Source organism: Pongo abelii, chromosome 9, assembly GCF_028885655.2.
Source record: "Pongo abelii isolate AG06213 chromosome 9, NHGRI_mPonAbe1-v2.0_pri, whole genome shotgun sequence".
Lineage (NCBI taxonomy): Eukaryota > Metazoa > Chordata > Mammalia > Primates > Hominidae > Pongo > Pongo abelii.
Window position 1 is genome coordinate 75,050,407 of NC_071994.2, and position 18,657 is coordinate 75,069,063.

General features: G+C 37.5%; 1 protein-coding gene across 7 annotated transcripts in view; it reads right to left on the minus strand.

The window, feature by feature from the left end:
* The window catches only part of FCHSD2 (FCH and double SH3 domains 2), a 308,605-nt gene that overhangs the window by 174,892 nt on the left and 115,056 nt on the right, over positions 1 to 18,657 (minus strand). For 5 of the 7 annotated variants that reach the window (XM_002822208.4, XM_024254856.3, XM_054526013.2 and 2 more), the window contains one exon: positions 2,435 to 2,511. In XM_002822208.4, coding sequence (XP_002822254.1) covers positions 2,435 to 2,511 — 77 coding nt within the window. Of the gene's footprint in view, positions 1 to 2,434; positions 2,512 to 3,136; positions 3,219 to 18,657 lie in introns of all 7 variants that reach the window. The other 2 variants (XM_054526011.2, XM_063728199.1) reach the window with 1 other exon arrangement.

The window sequence follows — 18,657 nt, forward strand, 5'->3', positions numbered from 1 at the left end:
CCCTCTCCTACTACCCAATTCTGCAACTGTTTATAGTGGCTACCTCCTGTATGCTTACAAAGGACAGACAGCATATCTTCTAGCCTCTCTAATCCTAAGGTCTACTTTAACTGCTGACATGTAGCAGGTATTTCATATGCATCCTATGAATAAGAAAGAAAGAACGAATGTGTGTTTAAATAGCTATCTGACCTTGAGTAAGACATAACCTGAGACCTGGTTTCCTATAGTATAAAATGAGAATTATTATATCTACCTCACAGAGCTGTTCTGATAATCATGGGAGATGAGTTCTTAGCACAGTGTCCGCCACATAGTAAATATTTGGTATATCTTGGCTTGCAATACTTTTTTAAATTAGGGTTTATAAGCTAGCCTAGGAGCATAGCTTTTTAATCCTTATTTCTTTGGTAACCTGAATCCTGAATTTTAAATAAACTTGGAATATAACTCCTGGCCTCAAGCAATCCTCCCATCTCAGCCTCCCAAAGCACTGGGATTGCAGGCATGAGCCACCATGCCCAGCCTAACTATCTATAAGTTGGATCCTTCTTTACTGCAAGCAATCTTCTTAGGCTGATTTCCTTATACCAGCAACACTGAACATCCCATGCTCACTGTCACCTCAAGGTTTTGTTCTACTTGCCTCTCTTGCCTAGAATTTCATCTCTCCTCTCTTCCTCCTTAGCTGAATTTTGCAGATACAGAAAATCCTTAAGAAAATCTATGTGGTTTCTTTGTCTTTTTGTTTTTTTTTGGGAGACAGAGTCTCACTCTGTCACCCAGGCTGGAGGGGAGTGGTGCATTCATAGCTCACTGCAGCCTTGAACTCCTGGGCTCAAGCAATCCTCCTGCCTTAGCCTCCTGAGTAGCTGGGACTACAGGCACGTACCACCACACCCAGCTAATGTTTGTATTTTTTGTAGAGATGGAGTCTCACTATACTGCCCAGGCTAGTCTCGAAGTACTTGCCTCAAGTGATCCTTCCACCTCGGCCTCCCAAAGTGCTAGGATTACAGGCATGAAGAAAATCTATTAAATATTTTTATTTCCTGTTTTGCTGTAATATGCTCTATTGCAATCATACTGTTCTATTATTTATAGCTCTCAAGACACCTTCCATGATATCAGTAGGCCACTGTGAAGAATTATTAGGGTTTCTTATCATATGTCCTTCAGTTTTCTAGCTTCATTGCCACATTCTTAAGAAATTATCTGATGTCAATCATCAATGACAATTCAACAGCTTGATTTCGTATTCAGACTCTAAACCATGCACTGCAACACTAAGTTCTTAATTACCTTGGATTCTCTGCTATTGTTTGAAGGGTATTTGATCATAATCCTAACCAGACTGCAAGCTCTGAGGTCACTGACTTCTGGGTCCTTCAACACAAAGGACAACTCCTGAGCATAAAAGACAATAAATACTTCCAAATTGACCTCAAAAAAGAAATCAATTTTTTTTTTTTTTTTTTTTTTTTGAGCCAGAGTCTCACTCTGTCGCCCAGGCTGGAGTGCAGTGGCATGATCTCGGCTCAATGCAACCTCTGCCTCCCAGGTTCAAGCAATCCTCCTGCCTCAGCCTCCCAAGTAGCTGGGATTACAGGTGCCCACCACCACGTCTGGCTAATTTTTTTATTTTTAGTAGAGTCAGGGTTTCACCATGTTGGCCAGGCTGGTCTTGAACTCCTGATCTCAGGTGATCCACCTGCCTTGGCCTCCCAAAGTGCTGAGATTACAGGCGTGAGCCACTGCGCCTGGCCAAAAGAAACCAAATTCTAAACAAACATATACTTTTAAGATATCAGTAGGTCACTGAGGACACAATCTGTATTCCATTCTCATCTACCTTCATTACAATTCGTATGTGGGATATTAACTAGCCATGTCTAAATCTTTTGTTTATATTCAAAAATACAAACACACATATATTTTTCTAAAATAAGTATTATGCTAAAAAGAAGGTCTTTTCCTTACAATACATTAGAAAGTTTTCCCCCCCAGTCTCACAAAAACCCCATCTTTCCATATTTAGAATTTATTTCAGAAGTATCAATGAAGATGGCAGAACATATACAATCTTGTTTCATCACCGTCACAATAATGTGTTTCATCATAGGTCACTCAGCAATTTGTGTTCCATTGTCACCTGCCTTCTTTAAGTTTCAATTGGGGGTATAATTAATTATATAAAATATAATCTTGGCTTATACAAGACATGAAAATGATCTATTTTATATAGATTACAATCTATTTTAGATTATTTAATGTTATAAAACATTAAAATTTTGATAATTTTGAAATTATATCCAAAAACATGGCAGAGGAAAGAAGTAATTCTTTTAAAAACTGGAGTGTTACATTATCTGTATGTGACATAGCTTTAAGTAAAACCATTTCTAAAGAAAATAGGCAAAAACCACTAAGTTACCTGTAATCATTCCGATCATCAGCTTTTACTCCAGGCCAATCTCTCTTCAGGTATTGACTAGCCAACTTCTGGATACCCTGTTAAAAAATACATATTTTTTCTAAAATAAGTATTATGCCATAAAGGAAGCTCTTTTCCTTAAAATACATGACTTAGAAAATCTCATTTTTCCCAATGTAAATTTAATTCAGAAGTGAAAAAAAAACAATGATAGGCTGCACATGGTGGCTTACACCTATAAATCCCGGCCCTTTGGGAGGCCAAGGCAGACAGATCACTTGAGGTCAGGAGTTTGAGACCAGCTTGGCCAACATGGTGAAAATCTATCTCTACCAAAAATACAAAAATTAGCCAGGTGTGGTAGCATGCGCCTGTAGTCCCAGCTACTTGGGAGGCTGAGGCAGGAGAATCACTTGAATCCAGGAGGCAGAGGCTGCAGTGAGCCGAGACTGGGCCTCAGCACTCCAGCCTGGGTGATAGAGTGAAGCTCTGTCTCAAAAAAAAAAAACCCAATTAACCAACCAACCAACCAACCAACCAAAAAACAATGATAAATGGTAGAACACAACCTTTTTTCATTATTGTCCAGGCCTCTCTTGTCTCCATTTTTAGGAAAAGGGTGAGTATAAGGATAAGAAAGTTGAAACTTCATTGATATGCCTTTCACTTTTAACTATTTGACTAGCCATAAAAACAAACCACCTCTGGCATGTCACAGGGAACACAGCTGTCCATCTCCATAGAACTCTGATCACACAGCTTTCTAAATCCCGGCAGCCAAACTCTCATATACCAGGAAAGAGAAAAACAAATTCAATTTGAAGTAGACAGATATATACTGGCATGTAAAATTAATGAACAAATTTTGGTGCTGTTCCATATTATTAATTCTCAGACAGATTTTAAGGGTCTTTTCTTTTTAAATGATACCGTGGCACAAGTCACTTCAAACAACAAAATAAACTGTTTTACAAAGAAATTTGCCCACTTACTATTATCTACACAACACAAATCTGGATAAAACAGAATGTTTATCTATAATAGGTGTCCGGGAGAGGTACAGGGATTTGAATTGAGAAGACCATTTTGTTAAGAATTGATTTTAAACTGCTCATTCCAATTATACAATGTATTATGTTTGGTTTTGTGCTTGTTTTCGTTCGTTCGTTTGTTTGTTTGAGACAAGGCCTCATTCCAATGCCCAGGCTGGAGTACAGTGGCGCGATCATGGCTCAATGCAGCTTCAACTTCCTGGGCTCAAACAATCCTCCCATCTCAGCCTCCCAAGTAGCTGGGACTACAGGCACGTGCCACTGAGCCCAGCTAATTTTTTGTACTTTTAGTAGACACAGTGTTTCGCCATGTTGCCCATGGCTCAACTCCTGGGCTCAAGCAAGCCACCTCCCTTGTTCTCCCAAAGTGCCGGGATTACAAGTATGAGTCACCAAACCCGGCCAATGTATTACTTTTGGATAGGAATATATGTGGTCCCCTAACACTATAACAGGGCCTAATGTAATGGTTATAGAAATCATTAACATTGAGATACTTATTTCTATACACATAACTAAAAAGAACACAATGCTGAAACGAAGAACAATCACATCTATTAATCAACTACCTGCTTTAGGCAAAAATTACTCAAGTAAAATCAACACTACACTCTACATGGTGTAGTGTTATTAAGGTCTGCTGTCAAATTAGCTTGAATCTCAAGTTCCTCCCGAACTTGGCAACAATTTGGTTTCACTATTTCTAAGTATTGTGTATTCTGAGAACTTGTATACAACTACATATCCGTAATAGTTCCACTTAACATATCTTGTACTTTGGGAGCTCCAAATACTAAGCCTTTCCTAAATATGTATGGTAGTTTTTCACCTCTGCACCTTGTTCATACTGCTCCCATTGCATGAAAATATCTTCTAACCACTCCTATTCCTACTTGCTAAATTCTTACCCCTCCCTTTTAATCTGATACTTAAATTTCCTATCGTAAACAATCACAAATATATATAGGAAAATGTGAAAAGCGTCATTGCCTAGGTACTTATTTTCATTTCATTAAAGTATAATAGCTTATTCTTTCTATATTTATTAGCTATAATTCTATAAAGAATTATCCCTCATGAACTATTTGGTTATATTGAGATACAGTTCTTGGAGGAAAGACAGGATAAATATTTGAATGTCCAATATTTGGGTCCAAAGATGAACAATGAATTTTTAAAGTAACACTATGAACTCATGTATTTTAAATAATAGATGCATTCCAATTAATTAAAGTTGCTTTCTTCTGATGCTCAAATTGTCACATCTGTGGTCTGTCAGAGCCCCTCCAAGCTGGCTCCCATATCATGATCCCAAATAGACTTTGAATGCGTCTTTGTTGTTGTTGTTGCTGTTATTGTTGTTTTACAGTTCCTGGCCCAGACTTGCAATAAGCTAGTTCTCCAAGGAATCCTGATTGCTTTCATAGAGAAACCAGACACTACTATCTAGGCAAGTTCTCATTCTTTGGGTCTTACTATTTGTGTCTTTCTCTAAAAGGCCTTTTCTAATCACTGTATGCAAAGTATCTGTGCCTCTGGCCCTCTCACATAAGTCTATTTATGCATATTGTCATACACTGTTACTGTCTGGTTTAAATATTTGTCTGTTTACTCTATAAGCTCCATCAGGTATAGACTTTGTCTTTTTTTTTTTTTTTTTAATCATTATATCCCCGGCTATAGCAGATCACCTAGAATTCAGTTGATACTGGTAAGATCCACTGATTGCATGGATAAATGCCACCTACATTACTCTGTTTCTAATGTATAGTGCCCATCTCCATTTATGTTTTTGCCATTCTGTGTTAGAAGTCTTTGAATAAAAACTTCTCTGGTTCCTAATTTTCATGTACTCAAATTTTTAAATAACTGTATCAGATTTCTGAGATTACGACCAGGTGGCTTTAATAAAATAAATTCCTTGGTAAAATTACAGTCAAATTTGACCATCTTCACTATTTTAAGAGAAATGTGTGTGGGTATGCCAAAGCAATTTTTAAAAATAATAGAAGTTTATTCCATACCTAGAAAGCACTACACATTAATTTTTATGAGGGTTCAATTAAGTCAAGATCTCAGAATTCAAATAACTCATTATCTGTAGAGAAGAATAACAAGTATACAACATAATACGCCAGGCAACACATGGGTTACTGCCAAACAAGTGGCAAAATGTGATATAAGTACCCAAATGTGGAAAAGATCATCTGGTATTTTCTCAAATCACATCTAAATGACATGATAGTGACTTTTTCAGTTTAATCACTGTTAAAGTGTTTACAGAACACATCACACAGAACATAGAGTATGAGATGAGCCTCAGTTCATGAGCAGGATTAAGACAGAAGGCAGAATGACAGCGCTCTAAATTTACGCAGAAACAAATGAACTTAAGCACTTTCACAAGTTTATTTCTCTTAACTCTGTTAGGCTTTGTTATCACCACAGAGAAATTGGACATTAAAAGCATAAATACTTTACTTCAAATCATACAGTTCGTAACTAGTTAGGTGTGAGCTAGAATCCAAAGTTACTACGTCTTTGTAAAAGAAATCATTTTAGAGTGGACTTTATTTTTTTAATTATGAAATTAATTTGTTAACTTTGTGCATTATAAATTACAATAGCAATTTCTAGAGCTCTAAACCACAAAGCTAAACTGTATTAAACTGAATGAGCCCTTCAGAGATGAGATGAGGGATTCATGAAATAGACAAACAATGAGATCTTTAGATGAAAGACTTTATTCAAGTTAGTTCACAGAGGCAGGAATCATGACTTCTGTGTACTCCATGCAGCTGTTCAAGATCTAATCTGCATGGATGCTCAGACATACATACTCTGGGGCTATTATAGTAAAGGTCCTAAATAATATTGCATGTTTCTGAAAGCATTCTATGCTTAAATTAACTGGTTTCCTCTATACATTATATTTAAAGCTACATTTGATGAATAAAAGGTTTACTTACATAGAAAACAAAATCCAGCCTAATTAATTTGCTAAGGAAAATAAACCTATGTCTTGCAATTTTTTAAAGAGTTTTTAAAAAAATTTTTTTCAAATCATTCTCCAAGCCCACAGCACTACTATCTAAAATTGGTCCACTAAACATAATATTTATTTATATTTACCTGAGCATCACTGATGCATAATGCTGATTTGATTTGCAATTCAGTTCACTCTAGAGCAGTGGCTTCCATAAAGATGTACTATCAATATACTCTTTGAAACATGCAATAACATCCGATTCCAACTTTTAAAAAGCCATCAGTGTCTGATGTTAGGCTTGCTTTGTTTTACCTCTCAATAACACTTGCTGTATTGCTTTAACAAGTGAAGAAACACAAAGAGAGCCACTGTTGAGTAGACACTAGGAAATATACTGATGGCTTAACCTTTGGCCAATTTATTACAGCAAGCTGAGTAGAAGGGTGCTCTATGGCTCTGGCACAGGTAATTCTGTATCCATTTCATCTCTCAGCATATAGAGAAACTAATATTTAAATTTTACTAAGGGTTTGCCATTAGATGGCTCTTTAAAATTTTTGGAAACCATATTCTTTATATACTATACCATTTTGTCATGAAATTCCCGGCATTATGCAAATGATCTTTTAACAATGAACAAGTTCACTGCATAAGTTGGATATTTCTTAAACTAATGCAAATTATGCAATTATTACCTTTACTATATTCTTAAATCACTTTAAAAGTAATACAGAACTTCACTCCCATCCTAAAGGAAAGTTTTAAAATATTCTTCATTGTTCTGTGTGGTATATGATTATGTAAGATTTAAAAAAACAGTATATTATTTTAAATTACATAATAAATTGTCTTTATTTACTTTTCCATAATTTCATGATGAAATGAAATATTAATCTCATATAATATGTTATATATATAAAACACTAAAGGTATCTTTTAGCCTTTTCCCATTTATAAAAATAAAGATTAATTTTATTTAAATTAAGTATATATAAGAAATAAGATCTATTGACATTTTATTTACATTGAGACAGGGCCTTGCTCTGTCACCCAGGCTGGAAGGCAGTGGCATGATCATAGCTCATTGAAGTCTTGAACTCCTGGGCTCAAGTGATCCTCCTGCCTCTCAGCCTCCAGAGTAGCTGGGACTGCAGGTGCATGCCACTGTGCCCAGCTAAGTTTTAAAATTTTTTGTAGAGATGGGGTCTCACTATGTTGCCCAGGTTGATCTGAACTCCTGGCCTCAAGTAATGCTCCCACCTCTGCCTCCCAAAGTGCTGGGATTAAAGGTGCAGGCCACTGTGTCTGGCCTATCTACTGACATTATAAATGACCTATCCTATTTGATTTAAAGACCAAACATAGAATAATAAAAAAAAAAAACAGGCACACATACATTCACTGCGGCACCACTAGCAATAGCAAAGACACGGAATCAACCTAAATGGCCATCAATGGTAAAGTGATAAAGAAAATTTGGTATGTATACACCATGGAATACTTACTATGCAGCCATAAAAAAGAATGAGATCATGTCCTTTGCAGGGGCATGGATGGCGCTGGAGGCTATTAACCTTAGCAAACTAATGCAGGAACAGAAAACTAAATAATATATGTTCTCACTTATAAATGGGAGCTAAATGATGAGAACACATGAACACACAGAGGAGAACAACAGACAATGGGGCCTTTTGGAGGATGGAAGCTAGAAGGAAGGAGAGGATCAGGAAAAATAATTAATGGGTACTAGGCTTAATACCTGGGTAACAAAATAATCTGTACAACAAACCCCTGTGACATGAGTTTACCTATGTAACAAACCTGTACATGTACCCCGAACTTAAAATAAAACTTAAAAAAAATGCCCATTCATGACAGAATTCTAAAAAACCTAGATGCAGAAGAATACTTCCTTAACCTAATAACGGATATATACAAAAAACTGGCTGGGCGTGGTGGCTCACACCTGTAATCCCAACACTTTGGGAGGTGGAGTCATGAGGATCACTTGAGCCCAGGCAACACAAGGAGACCCCTGTCTCTGTACATAATAAAAAAAATTTTCCAGGCCTGGTGGTGCACACCTGTGGTCCTAGCTACTTTTGTGTATGGCAGGAGAGAGAGAGGAGAATGAGATGGGAGGATCACTTGAGCCCAGGATGTCAAGGCTGCAGTGAGCCATGATTGCATCACTGCACTCCAGTCTGGGCAACAGAGTGACACTGTGTCGCAAAAAATAAAAACCAAAACTAAACAACACACATAAAACTAAAGTTAACACCATACTTTTAACGGCAAGTGAATGCTTTTCCCTTAAGATAGAGATAAGGCAAAGATTTTATCTGTTACGCTTCTTTTCAACATTGTACTGGAAGCCCTACTTAGTACAATAAGGCAAGAAAAAGAAATAAAAGGCATACAGACGGGAAAGGAAGAAATAAAGCTATCTTTATTCATAGATGACATGATTGTCTATGTAAGAAACCCTGAAGAATCTACAAAAAAACCTCATGGAACTAATAACTGAGTTTAGCAAAGTTGCACAATACAACGTCAATATTCCAAAGTTAATTGTTCTCCTACAGACATGCAATGAACAACTGGAATTTGAAATTTTATTAAATGAAGTACTTAGGTATAAATCCCGCAAAATATTTGCAGGATCTGTGTGTGGAAAAGTCCATAATACTAATGAAAGAAAAGAAAAGAATAAAAGAATCTAAATGGATGGAGAGACATTCCATGTTAATGACTTGGGACTTCATATTATTAAGATCTCATTTGCTCCCAATATGATCTATACATTCAAGGCAATCTCAATCAATAGTCCAGAAAGATAAAGGTATTAGAATAGCCAAAATTCAGAAAAATAAGAACAAAATCAGAGCACTCTCATTACCTGACTTCAAGGTATACCTTGAAGGCTGCAGGAATCAAGATAGCATGATGTTGGCAAAAGAATGGACAGATAGATCAGTGGAACAAACGAGAGATCCCAGAAATAGACCCATACAAATATAGTAAACTGATTTTTCACAAAGGGGCAATGACAATTCCATGGAGACAGGATAGTCTCAATCAACAAGTGATGCTAGAACAATTGAATGACCATAAACAACAACAACAACAAAAACCCTTGACACATACTTCACAAGTTACACAAAAATTAGCTCAAAATGATTCATACACCTCAATATAAAGCATAAAACTATGAAACATTTAGAAGAACAGAGAAGAAAATCTCCTTGACCTTTGGTGAAAAGTTTTAACATATAACACCAGAACCAAGACACATGAAAGAAAAATGATAAATTGGACCTTATCAGAATTAAAATCTTTCTTCTGGGAAAGACACTATAAAGAGAATAAAAAGACAAGCTGCAGATTAGGGAAAAATACTTGCAAATCATATATCTGATAAAGGAAGTCCAAATATATAAAGAATTCCTAAAATTCAACAGTAAGAAAAAAATCAACACATTTTTAAAATGGGCAAAGGATCTGAAAAGATACTTCATCAAAGAAGATGTAAGAATGGCAAACAAGCATATGAAAAGAAGTTCAACATCACTTGTCATTACGGGAATGCAAACTAAAATAATGTGGTACCACTACACACCTATTAGAATGCTAAATCCAAAAAATTAACAGCAAGAAACGCTAGTGAGGACGCAGAGTTACAGAGTACTCCTTCAACGCTGGTAGGAATGCAAAATAGTATGGCCACTTTGAAAGACAGTTTTAAAATTTCTTATGAACAGAGACTTCCACAATCATGTTCTAGGTATTTGGCCAACTGATTTGAAAACTTAGGTTCACAAAAAAACCTCAGCACAAATGCTTCTGGCAGCTTTATTGATAAACTTGGTAACAAAGATGTCCTTCAGTAGGTGAATGGATAAACTAACTGTGGTACATAATTATAATGGAATAGTATTTAGCAATTAAAAGAAACAAACTATTAATTCACATAACTTGGAAGAATCTTAAAATGCATTTTGTTAAGTCAAAGAAGCCAAATTAAAAAGGTTACACACTGTATTATTCCATTCACATGACATTCTGGGGAAGACCAATTGATAGAGAAAACAGATCAGTGATTTTGAGGGGTTTGGGGAGAAGGAAGTGTTTGCTAGGGGAAGAATTTTAAGGGTGGTGAACTAATATACATAATATTGTAGTAGTGGATCTGCAACACTATACATTTGTCAAAACCCAAAGAACTTTGACAATACCCACAGAACTTTGACAAGAGACAAAGAATGACTCTTAATATACGTAAATTAAAAAAAATCTACCAGTGGTTGGGGGAACCCAAGACAGAATGCAGACTGTGACAAATCCAATTGTATTACAAAATGTAAGACATAACCTCATAAATGGGTATGGGGAATGAAGGGGCAAATTTTATAATTCTGTAAAATAATGTGTTTATAAATGGATCCAAGAAACTTTGGAAAAAAGTATTTTAGCTAGAAACTGTATGACTAAAGACAAAAAAAAACTGTATATAAACATTGTACACTAGTTGATAAAGTTGTTTCTCACTAGGCACAGGTAAAAAATTCTGAAAAGTGGTACACATATACTGGGATTAAACAAATATGTAAACAGATGGCAGAAGGTAGAAGCTCAATGTTGGAGTGGGACTTAGAAATAAGAAGGGGAAATGAGAATGAATTACATGGGGGTGAATTAGAGTCAGAGACATCGAGTTCAATATATATTTTGTTGCAATTGCAACAAAATCAAACATTGACAAATGGGATCTAATTAAACTTAAGAGCTTCTGCACATCAAAAGAAACTATCAACAGAGTAAACAGACACCCTACCGAATGGGAGAAAATATTGCAAACTATGCATCCCACAAAGGTCTAATATCCAGCATCTATAAGAAAATTAAACAAGTTTACAGAGAAAAAAACAACAATCCCATTAAGAAATGGGCAAAGGACATGAACAGATGCTTTCCAAAAACAGACATACATGCAGCCAAAAATCAAATGAAAAAAAGCTCAATATCACTGATCATTAGAAAAATGCAAATCAAAATCACAATGAGATACTATCTAATACCAGTCCAAATGGCTATTATTAAAAAGTCAAAAAATAACAGAAGTTGGCAATGTTGTGGAGAAAAAGAACGCTTATACACTGTTTGTGGAAGTGTAAATTAACTCAGCCACTGTGGAAGACTGTCACGATTCCTCAAAGAACTAAAGACAGAAATACCATTCAAGCCATCAATCCCATTACTGGGTACATACCCAAAGGAATATAAATCATTCTATTACAAAGATACATGCACACATATGTTCACTGCAACACTATTCACAGTAGAAAAGACATGGAATCAACCTAAATGCCCATCAGTGATAGACTGGATAAAGAAAATGTGGTATATACATACCATGGAATACTATGCAGCCACAAAGAAAGAATGAGATAATGTCTTCTGCAGGAACATGGATGGAGCTGGAAGCCATTATCCTTTGCAAACTAATGCAGGAAAAGAAAACCAAATACCACATATTCTCACTTACAAGTGGAAGCTAAATGATGAAAACACATGCACACATAGAGGGGAACAACAGGCACTGAGGCCTTTTGGAGGGTGGAGGGTGGGAGGAGGGAGATAATCAGAAAAAAATAACTAATGGGTACTAGGCTTAATACCTGGGTGATGCAATAATCTGTACCACAACCCCCCATACACAAGTTTAACTATGTAACAAATCTGCACTTGTACCCCTGAACTTAAAATAAAAGTTTAAAAATTAAATAAATAGAATTTAAAAATTTTTTTAAATCTCCTTGGAATTAGTTTGTAGAATCTGTATACTTGTGACTAAACTACATCTCTAAATTGGTATATCCTTATGACTAAGAATTTTTTTAAAGCTACATAGTATTTCAGTCAAAAACCAAATCTTAATGTGTTATGCTATATGATGTACCAACTGAGTAACATCCTTCTGCTCTCCCGTAACCATCCACATATACCAGTAGGTATGTGTGGTATATATACCTATTGATATGCTCCATGTTTTGACTAAAAAACACAGATATGCTCCATGTTTTGACTAAAGAATTATAGAGATTCATTTTATGTATATATGTATGTATGTATTTTGACATAGAATCTCACTCTGTTCCCAGGCTCAATTGATCTTCCCATTTCAGACACTAGAGTAGTTGGGACTACAGGTGTGTGCCACTGCACCCAGCTCATTTTTTTATTTTGTTTTTGATAGAGATGAGGTTTCACCATGTTGACCAGGATGGTCTCAAATTCCTGGGCTCAAGCAGTCCACCTACTTTGGGCTCCCAAGTGCTAGGGTTACAGGCATAAGCCACCGTACCCAGCCTACACAGATAAATGAAATATTCTGTATGAGGACTACAGTTCATAGTGTACTGTATTCAGGATTTTGCTAAATGAATAATTACAGTTGCTCTTGCCACTGGGGGCAAAATGACAGACTGTGAGACGACGGATGCTAATTTGTTCCACTATAGTGACCATTTTACATCATATCTTATAACATCATATCATATACCTTAAATATATGCAATAAAATTTATTTTAAAATAAAAGAAACAGTATAAAAATAATGTAGAATATATAAAACTGATATACAGTGCTCTAAAAAAGTATAAAGATAGGGGGAGGTGGTTTGTATATTCAAATAGACTTAATTGAGAACTACATATGATTAAAGATCAGAAGGACAAATGAGAGTTAACTGTCTAAGGGAAGTGATATGGTTTGGCTCTGTATCCCCACCCAAATCTCATCTTGAATTGTAATCCCCATGTGTCAGAGGAGGGACCTACTAGGAGGTGATTGGATCACATGGGCAGATGTTCCCCATGCTGTTCTCATGATAGCAAGTGAGTTCTCACGAGATCTAATGGTTTAAAAGTTTGGCACTTCCCCCTTTGCTCACTCTCTCTCCTGCGACCATGTAAGACATGCCTTGCTTTCCCTTTGCCTTCTACCATGATTTTAAGTTTCCTGAAGGCTCCCCAACCATGCAGACCTGTGAGTCAATTAAACCTCTTCCTTTATAAATTACCCAGTCTCAGCTAGTTCTTTACAGCAGTGTGGAAATGGAGTAATACAGAAAATTGGTACCAAGAGACGTGGTGTATTTCTATAAAAATACCTGAAAATGTGGAAGTGACCTTGGAACTGGGTAGCAGGCAGAGGTTGGAACAGTTTGGAGGGCTCAGAAGAAGAGAGGAGGACGTCGGAAAGTTTGGAACTTCCTAGAGACCTGTTGAATGGTTTTGACCAAAACCATTGATCACTGATAGTGATATGGGCAATGAAATCCAGGCTGAGGAGGTCTCAGAGGGAGAAGAGGAACTTATTGAGAACTAGAGCAAAAGTCACCCTTGCTATGCTTTAACAGAGAGACTGGCAGCATTTTGCCCCTGCCGTAGAGATCTCTGGAACTTTGAACTTGAGAGAGATGATTTAGGGTATCTGGTAGAAGAAATTTCTAAGCAGCAAAGCATTCAAAATGTAATCTGGCTTTTTTTTGAAAGTGTACAGCCATATCCAGTCATAAAGAGATGGTCTAAAATTGGAACTTATGTTTAAAAGGGAAGTAGAGTATAAAAGTTTGAAAAATTTGCAGCCTGACCATGAGGTAGAAAAGAAAAACCAATTTTCTGAAGAGAAATTCAAGCTGGCTGCAGAAATTTGCATGAGTAAAAAGCAGCCAAATGTTAATAGCCAAAACAATGAAGTAAATATCTCCAGGGCATTTCAGAGATGTTCACCACACTCCCTGCCATCACAGGCCCGGGAGGCCTAGGAAGGAAAAATGGTTTTGTAGCCCAGGACCAGGGCTCTGCTACTCTGTGCAGCCTTGGGACACGATGCCCTGCACCCCAGCTGCTCCAGCTCCAGCCATGGCTAAAAGGGGCCAAGGTACAGCTCGAGCTGTTGCTTCAGAGGGTGCAAGCCCCAAACCTTGGTGGCTTCCACATGGTATTGGGCCTGTAGTTGTGATAAGAACTGTTGTTTGGAAACCTCTGCCTAGATTTCAGAGAATGTATGGAAACACCTGGACGTTCAGGCAGAAGTCTGCTGCAGGGGCAGAGCCCTCATAGAGAACCTCTTCTAGGGCACTACAGAGGGGAAATGTGGGGTTGGAGCCCCCACACAGAATGCTCACAGGGGCACTGCCTATTGGAGGGGTGAGAAGAGAGCCACCATCCTCCAGATCCCAGAAAACCTCATACCATGTACCTGGAAAAGCCGCAGGCACTCAATGGCAGCCTGTGAAAGTAGCTGCAGGTGCTGTACCCTGCAAAGCCACAAAGACAGAGATGCTTAAGGCCTTGGGAGCCCACATCTTGCAACAGCGTGCCCTGGATGTGAGACATGGAGTCAAAGGAGATTATTTTGGAGCTTTTACTATTTAATGACTGCCCTGTTACGTTTCAGACTTGCATGGGGCTTGTAGCCCCATTGTTTTGGCCAATTTCCCCCATTTTGAATGGCAGCATTTACCAAATGCCTGTACCCCCATTGTATCTTGGAAGTAACTAACTTGCTTTTGATTTTACAGGCTCATAGGCAGAAGGGACTTCCTTGTCTCAGATGAGACTTTGGACTTGGACTTTTGGGTTAATGTCAGCATGAGTTAAGACTCTGGTGGACTGTTGAGACGGCATGATTGTGTTTTGAAATGTGAGAAGGACATGAGATTTGGGAAGGCCAGGGGTGGAATGATATGGTTTGGCTCTGTGTCCCCACCAATCCTCAACTAGAATTGTAATCCCCATGTGTCAGGGGAAAAACCTGGTGGGAGGAGATTGGATCATGAGGGCAGATTTTCCTCATGCTGGGCTCATGATAGTGAGTGAGTTCTCATGAGAGCTGATGGTTTAAAAGTTTAGCACTTCCCCTTTCGTTCTCTCCGTCTCTCCTGCCACCATGTAAGAGATGCCTTGCTTCCCCTTTGCCTTCTGCCGTAAGTTTCCTAAAGCCTCCCAAGCCACGTGAAACTGTGAGTCCATGAAACCTCTTTTCTTTATAAATTACCCAGTCTCAGGTAGCTCTTCATAGCAGTGTGAAAACGGACTAACACAGGAAGCATGACATACAGCAATGAAAGTAGAAAGGTAGTCAAGAGACAAACTAAGAAGACCAGAAAGGGCACCATAAATATAATGGTGTAGTACACTAAAAACGATAAAATGCCATTGAAAACTTTTAAATAAGGAGATAATAATCAATTTGCATTTTTAAAAGGTCATTTTCACAGCTATGTAGGAAACAACTTTGGGGGAAAACAAAAGATATGGAAACCACTTACAAGACTATTGTAGGAGCAAATTCTGAGAATAAGGCAGAGCAGAAAGGACCAGGAATCTTGTTTCCCAATCTAGATAACAATCACACTGCAAGATCTGTTTGATGCAATTATTTTAGAATTATAGAAGCCATTGTGGACTTGCAACTCCCAGAGGAAGATTTGGAGAGTCAATTACAGTTAATTTAGGTCAATTTCAGCTCTTAGCTCAGCTGTGGCTACCCATCTTTATCCCTGGCCCATTGGCAGGCAGCCATGCATATGTTCCTGGAACAACTCCTATGCTCCTTATGGGAGCCAGGATGGGCAAATGGGACCCTATCCTGTGCTACGATCACTGACTGCTGCTTATGATTGTGGAGGTGCAGACATAGAGGTAGGAAGTCATTGCAGCACCCTTTCCCTATTGCTACAAGCCCTTCCCCCTCAGGCTGAAGTTACTTCCAGGGAACTTAAAGGGACAGCGTACTTTTTCCCTGTCTTCATTTTCCCACCTTTCAAGAACCACACATTGAAAATTAGGACATTGAAGAGCAATTGCATATTTGAGAGAAATTAGTAAGTCACCACAATATACAGAGAAAGGCACAGGCTCAGAAAATTCCTGAGAAGACCTTAAGTTTACATCTCAGGCTGATCCTCAGCATGGAGACTACTTATGATAATCAAAAACAAAAGAAAAAGAAAAACAAAAACAAATTAGCAAAACCTCAGAAAGAGGGAGAATCTGACGTCCAGAGTCACCACCTTATTAGATTCAAATGGCCAGTTTTTAACAACAACAAGAAAAATCACAAAGCATACAAAGAAATAGGTAAGAAATACCCAAGGGAATGCCACTAGTTTGAAAATATTTTTGTCTACACTTATAAAACTGCTACATGATAGCAGTACCCCCACAACCCCACACAACCCACAACTGATTGCTTAGTTCCTATATATATGTATGCGTGTGTGGGTAATCACAGTATCTTGTCCAAAAGTCAAGATACTTATTGGAAGATGTGCACTTCTGCTAGGTACTAGCATAGATTCTAGAAGTATGTATAAGAGAAAGTTCCTGTCTTGTTCTTCAAGAGATGATGCAACAGACAGATTACACTAAATAAAAAAAACAAAAGTAGTTATTTTCACAACTGAATATACAAAACTCAATTTACCATAAATAAATGTATCCAAGTGAGTATATAGTTTTTACGCCAACCAGGAAAGGCAATAGGGATGGATTGTATACATCTCCAGAGCCCTAAACACAGAGTAACATTCAAGAATACTGTAATGGCTTCCTGGGCATTTTATAAGGTCTCTTACCTGATGACCTTAACTTTGTAAAGATGGTGGTGGTCAATACTTTAATCTATGTAAAAACCTCATTGGAGCTACAAATCAATCCACAAAACCAACAAAGAAAAATATATTAATAGTACTGACATTTAAAAAATACTGTATATATTTAAGATGTACAACATGAAATTTTGCTATACATATTGATAGTGAAATGGTTACCAAGCAAATTTAACATATCCATCATTTCACATTGTTATCACTTTTTGTGTATGTGTGCCTAGAGCACCTAAAGCCTACTCTTTCAGCAAAAAATCCTGAATACAATATTATTAACTATAGTCCTCATGATACACATTACATCTCTATACTTGCGCATCCTGAATTTCTGCTATTTTTGTCCTTTGACCTAAGAAACTGTAGTGTACACATACACATACACACACACATTAACGCACACCTCCAGAAATACTATTCAGCCTTAAAAAAAAAGGGAGATCCTGCTATTTGTCACAACATGGATGAATCTGGATGGGTTCATCCAGAATATGTTAAGTGAAATAAGCCAGATAGAAAGAAGACTACTACTATTTGATCTGTTATTTATGGAATCTAAAAAAATTAAAAAAGTTGAATACATAGAGACAGAGAATAAAGGTCGGGCATGGTGGCTCACATCTGTAATTCTAGCACTTTAGGAGGCTGAGGCAGGTGGATTGCTAGAGCCAAGTTTGAGACCAGCCTGGGCAACATGACGAAACCCTGTCTCTATCAAAAATTATAAAAATTAGCCTGGTGTGGTGGTGTGTGCCTGTAGTCCCAGCTACTCGGGAGGCTGAGGTGGGAGGATCACTTGGGGGCAGGAGGTGGAGGCTGCATTGAGCTGTGACTACTGCACTCCAGCCTGGGTGACAGAACAAGACCCTGACTCCGGAAAAAAAAAAAAAAAAAAAGAATAGAGAGAATAAAGCAGTGGTTACCAGGAACGGGGAGGGAGACAGTAATGCCAACATTTGTACTGGGTGTTACACTTACAAAGTATTTATATATGCATTATGTTGTTCGATCTTCACTTAAACTGAATGTAGTAAGTATCCTATTAGAATCTGACCAACAAAGGACCATATTAACCAACACTGCTTATACCCAGGAATCCAACCCAAGCCTTCTGACTCCAAGGCCAGTCCACACTCTCGTTATTCTATTTCTCACCATCGATATGAACTGATATATTACGGGTAACCAACACAAATCAGGTAAGAGCTGGCACAGCAGCCATTTCACCTGGAAAAGGCACATGCATTGCTTAACAAGTTTTATTAAGTGCTTTCTATAGGGAAGGCACTGTATTAGATGCTGGGGGAATAGCAATAAACATTATGGGTATTATCAATGCTCTCCTGGTATGTATATTCTGCCAGGGATTAATTTAAAAAATTAATATCCACCAAGAGGAACTATTAACTAAATTATGGTCATCAATACGCTGCAATGTTACACAATTATTAAAGAGAATGTGCTATATAGTCTCAAATATTTAATAAAAATATATAAGCTGCAGAAA